This window comes from Ischnura elegans, chromosome X, assembly GCF_921293095.1.
Source record: "Ischnura elegans chromosome X, ioIscEleg1.1, whole genome shotgun sequence".
Taxonomy (NCBI): Eukaryota; Metazoa; Arthropoda; class Insecta; order Odonata; family Coenagrionidae; genus Ischnura; species Ischnura elegans.
This window is the reverse complement of record NC_060259.1, coordinates 70,272,106-70,290,901: the sequence shown is the minus strand read 5'-3', so window position 1 is coordinate 70,290,901 and position 18,796 is coordinate 70,272,106. Positions and strand designations below refer to the sequence as shown.

The following is an 18,796-nucleotide window of genomic DNA, read 5'->3' as shown; positions in this document are numbered from 1 at the left end:
AGTATACTCTTGACTGACTTGAAATCATGACAGTCACTCAAATTTTAAGCTGGAAAAGAGCTGTACCAATAAACAGAGACACCAATCAAGTATTATATTAGAGCTTTGAGGCAACTGGTGCTCACTAAAGAGCAAATTCTAGTCGAGAGAATTATAAACCACCCAAAAACCTCTCTAAGACACTCTTCATAGAATATATTAACTCATATATTTTACAAACAGCAATGTTTGACAATACTTCCTTGATTTACATAATGCAAGTATAAAGCATTGATATTAAAGACTAAAATAGAATTAATAACAATTTACTTCTACTTTCAACATAAACTAAATCGTCACTAAAAATATTTTTACCATAAAGGTATGTCTTTTTTTGTACCATTGTAAACACGGTGGTTATAATAGGAAATAAAGTCTATGCGTGTATTACCTTAACTAGGCTCATTGTGAATTAAAGATTTTTACTAACATACTTTCTTAAATAAGGCAAAAATTAATATCGAAGTGGATTACACCAAAATTAAATACATTCAAATGGATTGTGACAAAGACATACAAGATATGTGAACACATATGTATGCTCATTCTCACTTCAAACTGGACTTGAAAGCATCTTCTCTTCTCCTAACCACTAAATAAGACATAACTTTTTGAGGGAATGGTAATTCCGTTAAAACTACCCAAGAAACATAATTTACATGTTCTGGCAACTAGAAAAAAATTAAAAGCAAAATTACCTTCCACTAAAAAAATTCACCCTTAATTGGTCCCACACAAAGGAGAATGAATGGAAGTAGCTCTGTGTTCCTTGAAAACTGCATGCATAACTAATTACCTCCACTGTCGATTGCTAATTAGTTTGTGGTAGAGATATTCACACCCATGGGGTACCACAAAATGTGAAAGCCAATACATGAAGTAGGTATTCAATAACAGCTCTACTCAAGGTTTTAACTCCTTTAAAAGTAACTCATTAACAGCAGTGAGCTAGCATATTGAAAAATTTTACAACGCCCTTTTTCTTTCCCAAATAAATATGGGATGAAAGACAGAACTATGTTTTCAACTAATGCATAACTTAAAATATCGAATATTCTCATGTGAATATTGAGACAGCTGTCCTCAAACTAAACTCCATTCAAGTATCACACAGAAAGTAGTTTGGCTGCGGGCCCCATTAATGTTAAAACGTAAGTACATACCTAAAAAGTAAACAGCTGTTCAGGGGGAGATTAAGCTTTTTTCTCTCAATAAGGCTGTTAAAAATGAGCAATGACATAGAATATCGTTCCAAATGCTTAATATGTATGCTCTGTTCTTTCAGCAAGAAAAAAGCCAGTGGTGGGAAAGAGTAAATAGATGATAGAATGAGTGGTTTTTGAAGTCTATTGGAAAAATATGGCCAAAAAATACTTCAGAGGTGACCAGAATAACTTTTGAGGAATGGGGTTGACCTCTCAAACCTAAAATTACAATTCATTAACCCTTGGGCTATGGGAGTTTGTAATTTTAGCTACAAGCCTGCACGGGAGAGAAGCAAGAAATACTTTTGTCCAGCCAGGCCGAGTATCTTACAGGAAGTGAACCCTTAAAATCTGGGACGACCCTTCCTTCGTTCCTACCAAGGGATGGGCCTACGTTTGGGCACTTGTCATAGGCACATTAACAGCGTGGAGCAGGTAAGAAATAATGCAAAATGGGCAGTATAATAGAAAATTCCTAGAGGCACCCCCTGCCGCAGGGCTGGCCCAGAAGAGTTAAGCCCCTAAGAGCTAAGCCCTCCTAAGAGCTAAGCCCCCCTTAAGAGCTAAGCCCCCCTCATGGTGAGGGAAAGTGCCCTGGTGCAAGATACCCAGGTAGCAATACAAATTTTGGGAAACTGCTGCAGGTAGTTGAGCAATGGTCAGATATTTAAAAATATTTTTCCCGCAGGCAGCATGCTAGGTGTATAAAAATGTTCCCACAGTCAAAGGGTTGAAATCATTTGATTGATGGAAGGGAAGTATAAGTTACGGCAAAAAAATTTTCCTCATTCAACCATTGTGTCTAAAAAAAAAAAAAAAACAATTTGCAGCCCACTTTTCATGAGTTGGTAACATCATTTGAATTAGAATTCATAAACTCATTCAGAGAGAACCACTCATTGAAGGACGGAATTGCTCATAAGAGCATAAAAAACAACAAACCAGGGAGGCCTATGAGCAAAGCCTAGGAGTAGCTGAGAAGTGGTCACCCACAATGCAGGAGTGTGTGATATCACCCACTTGACTGCGAGAGGGTTAAGGCCATCAATATTTTGCTGGAAATATCGCAAGAAATAAATATGCTATGGATTGAGGGATGGAAGAATGTGGATCACTAATTTTTCAAACTCTATCACAATCGGCAGTATAAAATAAATAGTTGACAAGTTGGCATTCTGAATGAAGTAGTTTCTTGCATGGCAACCCTCCCCCTAAACCATGAACATTGAACACAACATTAGTTGCAACAGATTCAATAGACAATATCAAATAATCTTGCTGATGCCCAAACTTTTAATTCAGCCCACTCATAATTCTCACAATCCAACTAAAAGATCTACATCTGTTTATTCATACAAACAAATGGATTGAGCATCAGCTTTGGACAGTGATGATGGACTTAAATATCAGTAAAAAGTTGGTTATAATCACAGGTAGCAAAGCTAAATAAAGCAATGCTTTATCAAATATGTAGTGTCATTCTGTGATAAATACCTGAACACTAACGATGTGATCATGTAAAAATAATCAACTTACTAAAAAATTATCAAAAATGTAATTACCAAAAAATTCTAGTCATTGCACCACTGATTCTTATACTTGCCAAGCATTGTATAGTAGCATAATTTAGGCCTGGTAGTGGTTTTTTAATTTGAGTGGTGCTGATACTTCAAAATAAAGCTTGGTTTATAAATAGGTAAAAGTTGAAGTAAAAGGTAGTGTATATGAATGTGAAGAACTTTCTGAGGGCTTAGAATGGTCAAATGGAGATTACTTAGTGGACACCTTTACAAAAAAATACAATACAATACAATAAGTTGATGACACTTTTGCTCAAACAGGTATAAGTGCAACATCGGCACTTCCATACACTATATAACTAATCACTTCCATTTTCAAGGAATAATTAAAGAATATAACACTGATGTTTACCTCTGATGGAGACCAAATTGAAAAGTATAAAAAATTTCAAGAACGTAAAATCTTAAGTTCCTCAACTATGCAGTATGCAACATTAATAGACTTGTCCTATACTTCAATGATGCAAAGTTGATCCATCATATGCCTATAGCATGAAATTCTTACCCAGTAAATCTGACATAAAATCACTAATGCATTTGACCATAAACACAGATAAAATGAAAATGCACATGAGAAAAAACTAAGGATGAAAAACTACCCTGCATCTCTGGCCTGAATCCATGCCTCTTCTCTCAATGATAATGACCCTGTGATTGTTGATACCAGCATAATTTTCCTATTTGACAGACTGATTACATCTCTCATTTCATGCAAATGGATAAATTTCAAACTTCTATTCTCATCAACTAAGACATGCACTTCATAGTGGCCACAATTATGAACAGGACATGAGAGTGAGTTTGGCATCTTATTAGCAGTAATTTATTGAATGTATCAAGTTACTACAAGAATGATTTCCTTTCCCTGGCCATAAAAACCTTATCAGTATTTTTTGGGAGGTGGAGAACTTCAATGACAAGGCTATTCCGCACCTTTCTGGATTGTCTCCGTAACAATCTCTAGAGCTAGCCTAGCAAGTTTATTTTTATTATATTATTTTTTCTAGGAAGTCCTACCCATGCTAGTTAGAAAGAAGGCAGGTGGAAAATATACCAAGTGATGTCGCCAGGTTTAAAATAATGAACAAAAGCAGCAAATACAACCAAATTCCTTAAGAAAATGTAAGTTGGGAAAGAATCCTGGCATTAAGTGACTTGGCCAACAAGAAAACTCAGTGTCTAGCAGTGGTGGAAGCAAGACCTTTTTGGAGTCATGAAATGAATTCCTTACATTGAAAAATTAACTTTGGAGAAGGAGTTATTAAAAATGAACAAGACCATAACAGGAAAGAACTGGTGTAAACAGGAGTTTGGAATGTTGGGATGACAAGCAGACTGGAAAAGTAACACAAACTATTGAACAATAATAGGAGAATGGTGAATACGTAACCTGTAGGGATTATGCAAGATCAGATGGTAGGGCAGACAGCAAATTAACCCTAATTCCCACCATTAACACAGCTGATATCCTCCTGTTTTCTCAGAACAAATCAAATCCTTGTTTGCTCAAACAACAGTGGAATAAATATGCATGTAATACGCATTAGTAGGGGTTAAAATTTTATTTGACATCATCTTCAATTTTCATAGGTAAATAATTGGAGAAATATTTCTATAATACTGAATCGACCCTTCAATATAACAGGTGAAAATAAATGAAAATATGGTACCCTGTCAATAGGCTGGTGGGTGTCATTTTGTATATGAAAAAAATGGTATGAAGTATTGTGGCAAGTCTTTCAAAAAAACTACTTAGAATAAAGTTTTCTACTTTAGCAAGCTGTGTATTTCTTGAATAGCCTCACTCATCACTTCAACCATGCCACATTCTTATCAAATTTAAAGCTGCGATAAAAAAGGCATGGGAGCAGCTAAGAATTGTGTTATACGTTAACATGCACTCTCATAGAGCAGAATTCATGTCTAAGTCAAAAATAGCAGCACGGCAACAAACTACGGAAAAGATGTCCAGGAAATATTAAGGCCAAATTTCAATGCCTCCATCAGTCATGACTTACCATATATCATGTTGAAGAATCAGTCCAAGAATATTTCACCCATGTCCTGTACTAAGCATGATGTCTCCCAAACGTCAACCAATTTGAATAGAAGACACTCATGTGATCCTTCTAATGCTAGTCTATGCTTTTCTTACAAAAAAGGTGGTTCTTCTTCTCATTCACAACAGTAAATGTACATTACAACCAGGTAAATATTTGAATTAGAGGATTTACCTGATGAAATTGCATAAGACATCACATAATTTTCAATCAACACGTAATTTTCAGAAATCATTAAACAGAAAATACTGTTCTTGATAAAAAAATCAATGACTTTCCTACCTCAAAATCACATTTTAAAGTTTTAATTTAGCTTTTCAAACTTGTAAATGGACTTCCTACTCATTCATAATGATCAGTACAGCACGGTGTCTGGAGGACTCATATGGCATGTCCTTCTCATCCAAAATAAGTACCATTTTTATAAAAATGAACTTGTTCAATATACTGAACATTTTAGTGATTCACAAATTTAACATTTGGACTGAAGGCCTAATTAGATTTCTCTAGTATTTTCCCTGCCAATGATAGCAATCTATTCCTTAGAAAGGATATTTTTGAAGTATCACAAATAGAGCAAATACACAACATACAGCTAATTTCGATGAACTTAAATTTTTTTCTCAGAACCAAAAATACTTGGAGGGTAACTACTAACATACAACTGGGTGGCAAATCATATGTTAAAGTGCCCATTCACCCATACCAGCAACAAGTAATCACTACATTGCCAAGTTCAGGGCACTAGTGTGACCCGAGGACCTGTTATGCCTCAATTCTGAAATAATATACTATCTATTTGCTAAGGGCTAAATTCAACCCTTGGTAAGCCACAGCAAAAATATCACTGAAGCAAAGGGCACATAAGGATCACTAATAGCATTTTATTTAGCCATGGATCATCCTTTGAGAGAATCTTAATATGAATAAAGATGCTAATATGTATTGCAAGATTGGATGGTAAGAAAAGATATACAGCAAGTCTACCTCGAACTAAACTTACAATACCCTTTTACTGTTAACTTTAAAAAATAAATAAAATGGAAAATATAGATGAAGAGAGACTAATCAAACAATGATAATTAAAAAAATATACTCAACCCGTGGATGATGGTGAGTATGTTTAGATACACAAGACTACACTTGTTTACTATCTTGGAAAATGGCACAAAGAAGTTAGGTTAGAGGTAAGGGACAACCTTAGGTTATTGAATGGAAGAGTGGAATTTTAAAAAGCAAAATATTGTTTGTGCCTCAGCGCTTTCATTTTTAATTTGTTCTGTATGTCCATTTCCCTCCTTGACCTTCCCCTACCTTTTGAATCATCAAGAGGGGAAACCTGGAGGGGGTGTGCATGTGGTTGGCTGTGCACCAGGCGAGGAGTGGAACTTTGGCAGAGTCAGGGAGTTCGCCTTGGAGGCCTTTCCTGGGAGTTCAAGGGGTTGAGCGATGGTATAACTGATGGCCAATGAGATATACTGCCATTTCCATTTTTTCTCTTTCACATTAACCCTTTTACTGCCACCAGGCCGATATATCGGCCCTCGCTGGTTGAGCTAAAACTGCCAGGGGCCGATTTATCGGCCCGAATTATTTCACTTTTTTTTCGTGATTGTGGCCTTTTCAACGGTTGTAATTTATGTAAACCCCCATAATCTATCTATGGTTATAAGATGTAAATATATCTTAAGAATTGGGAAAAAAATCTAGATGTATTAAATAAAATTAAGTTCCTGAAAATTTTTTAAATCTGAAATGTAGCAAATTCTGGAAAATAGCCTTGGCAGTCTTCGCACATTCCTCCCAAAATGGGCTGGCAGTAAAAGGGTTATTTATCGAAATATCGTGGGTGTTGGCTTGGCTTCTTGCAATCACAAAAGCTTACACATGTAATTACTTAATAAAATGAATATGCAATGCGTTCAACTGCTGAAATATGGACTAATTTTATCTAAATTTACCATTACATTTTCCAACACCCAAAGAGTAGCATTACAGATTTATGACAAAAGAAGTCATCAAATTCACTCAAACAATATTCTCAATTTTTGTTATTACTTTCATCAAATAAATTCTTTTTTGTTTAAAAAATTACTATTTTCTCTCATAAAAATTACAGTACAAATATTAGGTGAACGCTTTCAAGGCAAAAATAGTTTCTTAAAAAGTTTTACAATATATATGTATGCAAGGAAAATTTAATGTATTTGTAAGATATGCCTTAAAAAGACAATGGTCATTTCTTGTAGACGAAAGAATAATCTACAGAAGTGGAGAAGTGGGAAGTATTAAAGCACAAACAACAAAAGAAAGTACAGCCACTGACACTGGGGAAGTTTTTCTCCAAAACCTTTTCATAAAATCTTAATTTAAACATCGACATTGGAATCACAGGCACAATTACATAAGGATTTTTCCGGATTAAAATTGTTAGATACCATTGCAGCTGGTATGATGCTCATACACGTGAGTAGGAAATCTGATTAGTGCCAGTCTGGTTTTCTCACTATCACACTCATACAGCCTCTGCCATAAACTATTCAGGGGGTTGTCATAAAAAAGATGTTTTTTATGTGGAAAAACACCGATAGGAAGGACATAACAGCAATGTTGTATTAAGTTTTACTTTTGAATAGTAGACGATTGTATCTTTCATGAAACCTGCTATCTAAACCTCTTAAAAAATTCTATCTCATAGGGTTTCTCTCAGGGTCCAGTCAAACTTTCAAGTGACAACTTGCCAAAAACGCGTATTTTTGCAAGACCAGGTAAATTTCATTCCATCATCCCATTATCAAGGTCAGCAAAAATTTGGTGCTTCTACCTCTGATTAATCAATTTATGTAGTGATATGAAAATGTTGCCAAATTATACCACTCTAAATGTATGTTCTAGCAAAAGATACATGCTCTTACAATAGAAAAATTCTGCAAAATTATATCGTTTCCACAGTAAAAAGTTGAGACAAAAAGTTGGGCTTCTGAAAGACTGCAATAACAGAATCACTCTTCTATGAACTATTTCTACACCACATGTAGACCTACTTAACATAAGATCCTAAACTCCTGATCTGCCATATGACTCCTTTTCTAATTTGAAAGAAAAAAACATCACACAAAGTTCCATACATCCACCTTCAAGCTCTCAGAAGATGCAATGCTATATCATAACTGACCAACATCTACAAGGCCACATCCTATCCACGCAAGAATTCTTGCTCAGTTTAGACTATGGACACCAACAGAGAATTTTGAAGTTGGTTACAGAGCGCATTCTATAAAAGTTGAAAATGAGCAAGTTCATGGGAGCTTATACTGAAAACCATAAAAAATTAACAAATACGAAGAGTGTAGAAAATAATACAAACATGGTAACTAAGGGAGTCCTTGGCTTTTACTGCCAAACTCTTCAAGCCTCACAAGAGCAAAACTTGAAATAAGTATACGCAATTTAAAAAAATATAAAAAAGGAGAGGGAAATAAATTGGGTGAAATTTACAAATTTGACATCATATTTTAAAAAATAAAAAATTTGCACAACAGAACATGAAGCCACAATTGTCTGTGGCAGAAAAATCAGTGCCTTCCAACTGGAGAATCAGAGCCACCTTATATGATTCTCCACTGTCCTCCATATCAAGGTCCTATTTTTCGGCATGTATGCATTTATGTTTGAAACATTCCTTAGACAAACATTTTCATGATGGTTGAGAATGTTTCTTTATGATTTAATCTGATCTAGTCACTTAAAATCAAACATTCTATCATAGAGATGGTCAGCTTAAATCAAGTACAGTGGTGAGAAGTTGTACATGGCCTCCTGTTACATATAACATGTTGATCAAACATTATTAGATAAAGAGGAAGCAATTAATGTGGTGTCTCATGCTGAATTTGTCAATAAGGTAAAAAAATATGAGAGAAAAAAGTAAAAATCACAGTGCCCAATTAAAGATATTCTCTCTGTACAAAAATACGTAAAAGCAACAAAAATCTCAATTCCCTCTGTACATATTGTATCTTGCGTACCTTAGTGGAGAAAATTATAATGATTTTCAAAAAAGAACTGTAATTTATGCAGCTAAACATGTATATTGAATAAGAAAAATGTATGTGCAAGCAATTACAATTGTGCAGTGCACAATATAGATTCTTGAATAAAACTGATAAATTCACATTTGACAGTTCAAATTTAATTTCTTAAATTTTCAAATTCACCAAAAAGTACATGTTTACTATAAAAATTTACAACAAATTGACCTCCCTCTATTATTTTTTCTCGCATGGTAACTGGTGAGAACATTCACAAATATAGATTTAGACTTTTTCCATTCATCATTTAATAAACTAAATAACTGCCAGGAAAATTATCATCACAAAAAGCTGTAGGTATGGCATGTATTGTTCAATAATTCTGCCAAAGTTAGCATTACTTTCAAGCATTTAAAATACATGCACATCAAATATTGTGATTTTGTTGCTGACAGCTTGAAAGTCTCCTGGGGATGGAAAAGAAATTGTACTCTATTTAATTTCATTTCCTTTGTATTTGATCACTATTTTGTAACTGTACTTTAAATAAATTAGGTATTTTTTGGTAGGACAACTCAAATTTTCATTTCATTGGATTGTTTGTTAAAATAATATCTAGATGTCCAATTACATATTATCAAAGAACTAACATGGGCACCTCTTACTTGGAGTATTTGAGTCACTATTATCCTGAACTAAGATACAACTATATCAAGGAAATATAACATGATAATTGCTCATAAATGAAAGCGTCAGTCCCTGATGCTACAGCGGTAACCATTTTTAAGGAAAAAAAGGGAAATGCATGAAATTGGGGCCACTGATTTGAATTGTACGATTACATGATGCAACATAATGTTTTCTATTCCCACTTGTATGCTTGACTGAAAAATCACTAACCATTCACTTTATATAACAATGAACATCCAGAATATTACAAAAAAGTTCGAAATATTAACTTGTGTATCCACCATGGAATGTGTAAATAATGATTCTTTATAACCTTCAATGTCTCTCCTTGTAATCACTTACTATTCAATATTTAAGCACTGATATACACTGTTTTATAAATAAAGAGTCTTATGCAGGGTTATTACTGCAGAACAGTAGCCTAATATCAGAGCTTAATTTTGGTTGGAAAGTGTCAGAACGGCATTCCGGCACCTCTGAGAGAAAACAGAGTAAATAAAAAAAAAATCAGGGTTTTTCCATATTGGGTAAAACATGATCCCACGTTGGCTTTCATCAAAAGTTTAAAAAATCATCGGTTTTAGGGGGACGTTGGCTTATAATTGAAAATCATGAGTGGATTAAATGTGTGAATATGTGTTCCGGTACCTACATTTTTTAAATTTAGCACAGGCCAATATTCAAGGATGAGCAATTTTTTGTATACACTAATTTCAATGTTTATCACTGCAGAAAGAATTGTATCAATGAAATGGATAGAATTACAAATTTTCAAAATCATAGCATTACAGATCACAACTCAAGAGTGTATGATTTCACAGATCTATGACCAAAACAGCAACCTCAGGATTAAAACTAATCATGAATAGAGCAACATATAGCACTTAGGATACATCATGTCTCCTATATCCTATCCTATTTGCTTCATTCTATTTCCTTTGCTCAACTTTCAATCAATACAGAGGTGATTTGTAGAATGTGGTTATTGCTTGAAATATTTCTATGAATTTCTTTCAAAATTGTTAGCCTTATAGCACAGATAATGATGCCAATAATTAGTAATAGTGCCAATGAAAAGTTTTTATAAAACACAATCATAATAGAAGTCAACAAAAAGTTAGAAGAATTTTGTCTTTAAGACCTACATTCAGAAATCTGATGGGCTAATAAGAACAGTCTGGGCATAGTCAGGAATACTAAAACGATGAATCTTTCAATTTTTAAGATAGATATTTTCAACACAAAACAGACTGGAGAGCCATTATGCCAGACTGGGATGGGCATCTCAATACCGGTGAAACTTAACAACTGATCAAAAGACTCCATCAAGAGGCCATTAACTATTCATTATTCCAGCTTTTTTTATGCACAAAACATAACGGAGTAATATGAGACAATAAAACGCAGTACATAAACAGTCAGCAAAGCCAAATATTTCCTTTCATGAAGCAGAGTTTCACATACTTTTGAGTTTTCAGTTTCAGAGCATCAAATGTGACAAAAAGATTAGATTTTAGATTAGAAGACAGAATTTGATAACCATCACCAAAAAAATGTGCCATAAAATTAGCTGAGAGTGAGTAAATGAGAACTGGTGATATATTTTTTACATGAAAAAATGTATTAAAAACATGCAGCATGTAATTCTGAGTAGGAATATAGACAACCAAAAAAAGCTCATCAATTCAATTTAAATACAAGAAAAGATGTTGCATTCACATCGTATTGACTTCCAAATCAGTCTGTAAAATTGGTAATACATCATAGATTTTGATTGTATTTACCAAGAATCCATTGCCCATTGGCTACCGGCTAAAATTAATGCATACTGTTGAGGAATAAGGCAAAGAGAACGTGTAGATGTAAATAAAACATAGATTTTCCACTCCTTAATATCTATCAAATTGATTTAACTTCCATTTTTTAAACAGTGTTTGTACTATATATCTTTACTAACAAAACAGAAGCAGAAAAACCTTCAGTTGATCGCAACCAAAAATCTGATCTTCATACTAGATTTTCAGATGAGATTTTCATCTTCAATGAGAGGACTACTACTACAAAATAATCATTAACGATGAACCTGAGGTTAAAAAGGACTGACCTCAAAGTAGAACATTATTAATAATCAGGAAGACTAGCAAAAGTGCATGTATATAGTTTGAACCCCAGCATGTAAAAATTGAACAACCCACATCAAATATAAAAATGAACAAAAATATTTTTTTAACAGCAAATTAAAAGGGATAGTCAAAGATGAAATTTACTTTGAGGCAGGGGAAACTTTATGTACTGTGTGTTTTGTAGTGAATAAAAAGCATCACATTACTGAGCCATAACTTGACAGAATGTACCTAGATCAATCAGTGTTAGAAAATATAGATTAAATTTTTCATTTCAAAAATTACAAAACTAGGTTTTCTCCGCCAAATTTTTGTTTTGAGAGTCACACATCTAATTCATTGAAATGCAATCTCATTAAAAAATGTATCTATCAAATTTGGAAATTATACTCCAAATTTTGATAGCTTGAAAACAAATTTCTTATGGACTCTGACTAAACTGGATGTTCCAAATAGTTGCACTATTACGGCTTTAAAAGCAATAATTATGCATACCATAAACTTCCTCTGGAAACTTTCTTCTTCAAAAAATTTCAGCAAACGATGCAGCACTGCATAATTGATATAAAGTCAATTCCATAATCAACGGAACATTTCATCCAAATTTCTCAATTACTTTTGCACATACCATAGGTCATTAAGTAGCTTAGCCAAAGGCACACTTATGCATAGTAAAATAACATCCTCAATGAAGAAAGAGAAATAGGATATTAACAAACACACTCGTTCAGGCTCAAAAACTATGGCAGATGAACACACTCGGTCAAATTACATGCTGATGTAAAAAACATATTGAGCATTGTATAACAACCCATTTCTTATAGAAGTTGCTTGTATTGTACTTGGGACATGCACCAATAAAAGAGCAATTGACATGATGCAAATAACCAGACTATTATCATCATATTGAGTTGTAGCTCATTCCAAGCAATATGAAGTCAGACAAATGAAAAATCAAAGCCTAAAATTTGTTACACCTTTATTGCTTCACATCCATATCTGCCATACATAATGGGAAAATGGATTATCTTAAACTAAAAAACGACATCCTTGACCTTGAATGTCATCCAAATATCTGAGACTTCGCTCTGAGCATACCTAGCAAAATAAGAGCACTACCGATGAAGACTTAATTTAGGAATAAATGATCAATTAACATACATATGTATATAAATATAGCTATGTAAAAAGGCCAGATGAAGAAAAAGAGAAAGCTGCTTCTTACTAAATACTTATTACACAAAAGGAAGAGGAAGCAAAGAAGCCATTTCGACATTATGCACACTGTGATAGCATTTTTAATGTCATATACAGTCAGTAACACTAAAGACCCTAGAGATAAAAAACTTAAAGAATACTATTTTAGCATAACTGAAGGAGAAAACATAGGAAGTTAGCTAAATACAAATAGTCATAAATACTTAACACTTTACACCTAATTACCAATCAAATTTATCAAAAGCATAAAACGAGAAGTGGTCTTTTTATATAAAGAATTATATTAACTGATAATACTTACATTGACTTCTGAGTAGACAATATCAATGAAGCTTCCAAGGACAATAATAAAATCAAAAACATTCCAAGCATCACCAAAATAGTTCTGAAATGAAAAATTATCCATTAAAATGACCATTGATTCAACTATGACTGATTATTGATAATGATTGATCCTAAAAATTCAGATTTGAAATGAATTGATAATTTAATTCTGATTTTCCATTAGCAAGCCACACAAAAAATTCTAACTACTACCTAATGCCATATCATCAATGCTTGCAAACCCAAATTTTAAATATAGGATTGATATTGTGCAAAATTTTATCATATTGTGCACTGTAAACAATAAATGATTTTGTTTATCTATTAATCTTACTTAAATAAAGGAGTAATTTCTAAGGCTAAAACAAAGCCATAATTATTTCAATTATGAATATACAATAATTTTTATAGGCTTTTAACCTGCTCCTAGCATCTTTTTTTGAACTTGCACCAATGAGGAAGTAACTTTGCTAGAATGGATGTCACACAAAAAACCGCTATCTTCTCAATCTTTAATTTTTTAACTTCCCAATAAATTTTCAGCATTGTTCAAGCCTTCACAAACTCTCTATGATTTGGATTTGTTAGGACTCAATGCATTTTAAAGATAAACTTCTGATTTTTAATTTTTTTTGGCTAATTTAGAAAATCTAGTTGAAATTTAAATAGAAGATGGAGCTGAAAAACGTCATTGTTATTTTGAAAATGAACTGCCATTGAAAGGATTCCGGAAAATTTCATGTCTAAACCTCTTTTTTTTATATTCATACTTAAAAAAGATCATTTTAATATATGTATGTATACGTACTCATATGCAACTTTTTCTAGCATATCAGAAGAGGATGGTGATTCTGAACTATCATAAGCTTCCGCTCAAATAGAATGGTAATGTGTGATGTTGCTTCAGCAGTGAAGCAACAAATTTCTTAACTATACCCAACTGTATGCCTAGGATACTAAATAGTAGCAATGAAATTGAGCAATACATCTCCAACATCTTCCACACAATTTAAAATTATGATGCAGTTCTAAAGAAATTTGCAAAGAGTCAAAAAAACAACAACCAATGACACCTGTGGCAACGGCTAATCATGCCTATCTGCATAGTCTTGGTCAGAGGAGAGGTGAGCAGCTGGAAAGAGGCAGTTCCCCTGAGTTGGAAAAGTTGATGAGCATGACTGACACAAAACGAAGAATTTGCTGTGTGTAGCACAGTTTACATACTGCATATCATCAGGATCAATAGGGAAACTACCTCAACTTCTGACGACATCCTCTGTTAATTTGTTGTAACTTTTGAGTGAGTTCAAAATATATTCTATATTCTGCGATGTGGCATAAATTGTTACCGAAATTGACAACTTATTCGCATGCTTCACTGTCACAGTACCTATAACCTCAACAATGAACTGCTCAACATGCCAGTACAGCAACACCATGGATAAACTGCGCGGCTTTGAGTTAACGCAAAATTGTAATGCACTGTTGCGTTCTACAGGATAACCACATCTTTCGATGCCTCACATAGGTTTATCAACTTACAAACAGGCTGTTGGAATGCATCTTGCTCGTATGTCAAAGAATCACTGTATATGTGCATGATTAAATCGTAAGACTACTTTCAGACAAAACGATTTCCTGCCGGCCGGCACACGGTGTTGCAGAGAGTCATCTCCGGTCGTCTCATCTGAAAGCTGCCTGAATTTCACGTGAATGGCTGCCGACGAAAAGCATTTTCATCTGAAAGTGGACTCAATATAGCATTGTCTGTATTTCACGCCATAGAAGGCGCATCGCCGGGCCAAATGGGCGCCGTGTTGTAAACGGCGGCAGCCAAAGAGTCAGCTCGTTTGAAAGCGAAAGGCCACGGAAATGTTACATTTCTGGCGAGAGCGACAAACTGACGAAGCCTTAAATGCACGAGTTAGTGTGTAACTCTCAAAAGAAAGAAAGCGTGGAAGCCATGCAATCGAAAAGTAATATATGCGTTTTTTAATCTCTTTTCACTTTTTGGCCTTAAATACGCTGCAGACCATTTCGGCTTTGGGCACCTAATTCAGATCCTCACCAATGTTCCTAGCCGGTTCCAAAGTACCAACTTTATGCGACCAGTTCTCGATACCGGCTCCACAGCCAAGAACCGGCAGTACTGAGAACCGGGTACCAGAACCAACCCATCTCTGATTAAAATCATCATAGATGATAAAAATATGATCAAGTGTTGTATGTGATAAATCTTACAAGTAAATTGAATAAAAATACAAATTAAAATGAATTTTAACAGTGGTGAGACATCAACTGAACATTATAATGATGAACATACAACAATCCTTAAATAATTATGGGAAAAATTGATCTAACTTACCTTGAATCGGAATGCTGCTAGTTTGAAGACAAATTCCAAAGCAAATACAGCTGTAAATATCATATTTAAAACATCCAGAGCATCAGTATAGAGTTGTGGCTGTCTATGAAATTTCATTGCTAAGGTTATGGTGTTTATCATGATGAGAATGAAAATTGTATATTCAAATGGCTGAGATGTAACAAACCACCAAACTTTGTACTGAATCCGATGTTTTGGAATGTATCGACGGATAGGCTTAGCTTTCAGAGCAAATTCAATACAGTTACGCTAGAAATAAATTGGTGACATGAGTTATTGAGTAAGACTAAAAGTACAACTGAATGAGCAAATTATTTTTAATGCCATTTTCACTTCAGAAGGCAGTAAAACATTACCTGATTTTTATCAAGTTCACAATTTTTGTATTCCTGTTCTCCTTCATTTTGAAAAGTAACAATAACAAAACCTACGAATATGTTCACCATAAAGAATGCTATGATGATGATGTAAATTATGTAAAAGGCAGCAACAATTGGTCTAAAATTGTGGATTGGTCCATAATCTTCTGCATGGGAGTCTATTGAAACATAAAGGAGCCTGAAAATAAATCAAAAGGAACATTTCATTCAAATCACTGAGGAAAAAATAAGGTATTAATAGAAAAAGAGTAGCAGTACATAAATTACAATAATTGAAAGAGTTTAATTTGAACATTTGTTGACTGACTTAACACAGAAAAGTTTTCCACACACTCTCTTCAAAGGGATTATATTGAAAAATAATACAAAATCGAAAATGAAAAACTTATCAAATGACATGTTAAAGTTAAGAAGGATATACAGAAGAAGTCAAGCTTCAACCAAAGGGATGAATAGGTACAAGATGTAGCATTAATTCTTTTCTAATAAATATGTATGTGCCCACCATTTAAGCATTGAGTAATAATTACAGATGCAACATTATGGCAGGTTAAATACACAAAACATTAAATTAAACAAGTGAACAGCTAAGCTTCTAATTGCTCTTTAGAAAAAGAACCCCATTATTCCAAAGCATCTCAGCAAGTTAACCATTTAAATGCCAGGATATTTAAGGGGTATTTGCGAAGAATTTTACAGACTTATCCATCGGCCTAGTGTTTTTCAATAAATTTTGAAATTATACATTATTCCCAAGTTGTACAGAAAAGTTAACAACATAGGTGAACAGTTTCATTTATAACATAAACATATGAGGCACAAATGAAAACATAGCTTCAACACATTCATAATGAAATGTTTATAAAATTCTGTTTATAATTGTACAAATTAGTCAAAATCCCTGGAATTTTCTACATGTACCAGGTTAAAGAGGACAACACTATTAAGGTTAAATAAAAGTTAATAATTTTTTTACAGACTGAATTATATTGAAAACCAGAGATAATATGAAAACAGAGGTGACAGGGAAATGCAAAGGCAATGGAAAATTGAATACTCATGGATTTTGAGGTATGAATGCAATTTTCATCTGTAATGCCAACTTTTACCAGAATAGTAAATATGTACTAATACCAGTCATTGTTAGCAAAAAAATATATCTCTATGACATTACTTACCCAGGCCATCCTTCAAAAGTAGAAACAGTAAAAAGGGTCAGCATAGCTTTAGCGACATCATCAAAATGAAAATCATTTTTTGACCACGTTCTGTTTTTCACTGTCGGTCTGTCGATGTCACCTTTCTCAAAAACTAGGTATGATCCCCTGTAAAATAATCATAAAATACAATAAATTTTAGACTTTACTATTATTAAAAGTCCTGTTGATGAAGCCTTAACAGTCTTAGCGAACATAGATTTTGAACATACCCAACCCATTTGACATTAAAAAAATGAATGTAGCCCATAGAGAAGCAAAATGTAACACAAGACAAAATTGGGATTACTAAGTCTTCCTCATTATAGTTTGGTGGTTAAATATAATAATCTCAAACAATACTAGACAATTCCTTGAATAACACTAATGTATGGGCATTGAAAATTATTTGCAATTACTCATTTAGGCTATTCTGAAACAAGAAAATTACATATATGGAACTAGTGACTGCCCAGATTATTGAGAAAAGATCGAATGGAGACAGATCTTTTATCAAATATTCATCAAAGACTCAAGAAGAGTTAAAATATCATGGTCACTCAAATAATAGTTGCCAAAGATCAACAATAAATTTTGATTAATTTTTGAAAATTAAATAAAAATCTGTAATTAAGACAAGATCCTATTTTTATTGCACACTGCCCATCAAAAGAGCTCATTTAAAATAAAAAATCTCCCTTTTGATATCAAAATTCATGAAGAAATCCTATTTATATAATATCATTTGTGAGACATGAAACCTCATATAGTCATATATATTTTCCAAAATTGACATAAATAATGTATCATAGAGATGATCCTAGCTTGAGTCCAGGTCAAGGCCATTGGTTTGTGCACAGAAGAATTGTGTGAATCTTTATGGTTGCTTTGGTTTACATATGGTATTTTCTAAGCATAAAATTGCTAGGATTCCAGAAAAAATTACAAAAGGGGTCACAAAACACCATTAAAATTTTGAATTTTCTCTACAGTCACAAATTAGGGTGAAAAAAGTAATTAAGATAAGAAATATCTAAGCAGGATTTCCAATAGGTCACCAAAATAACACAAACAATGACATCGCCGCCTTTACTTACTGTAGGGCTGGCAAGGATGCAGGGGGTTTGCACCAGAGGCAGCAAATATGTATCAACACAACACAATACTATGGGTTCAATAATACCTGACGGTATAATATAAGTACAAAAATAATTAATTTCATTTTATTTATTTTTCTATTTATTTCCAACTTCCCCGTAAACGGCACATAGAGGCCTTTACAATGGAGGAATTAACAAAGCACGACACATACATCCATGCCCTGGATAAGAACCACCTACCCAGGCGGGATTTGAACCCACAACCTACAGTTTGGTGGACTTTACCCCACCACTGCCGAGACCTAATGATACCATTTCGGGCAGCCATAGTGATGGGAAACCCACTGGCAAATTAGGAAAAATTACTAACTTTCATTGAATACTTTGAGATAAGGCAAAAAGGTTTGTTTGGAAAAATAAACATATAGTTAATGATCACTAACGTTTTGACTTAACCAATCGCT

General features: G+C 33.7%; 1 protein-coding gene across 1 annotated transcript in view; it reads right to left on the bottom strand.

Moving 5' to 3' along the window:
* The window catches only part of LOC124171523 (muscle calcium channel subunit alpha-1), a 287,447-nt gene that overhangs the window by 77,141 nt on the left and 191,510 nt on the right, over positions 1 to 18,796 (bottom strand). Inside the window, exons 25-28 of the mRNA XM_046550696.1 lie at positions 17,215 to 17,361; positions 16,013 to 16,214; positions 15,636 to 15,905; positions 13,248 to 13,331 (exon numbers count right to left, since the gene is read on the bottom strand). Of these exons, the coding sequence (XP_046406652.1) occupies positions 13,248 to 13,331; positions 15,636 to 15,905; positions 16,013 to 16,214; positions 17,215 to 17,361 (703 nt within the window). The remainder of the gene's footprint in view (positions 1 to 13,247; positions 13,332 to 15,635; positions 15,906 to 16,012; positions 16,215 to 17,214; positions 17,362 to 18,796) is intronic.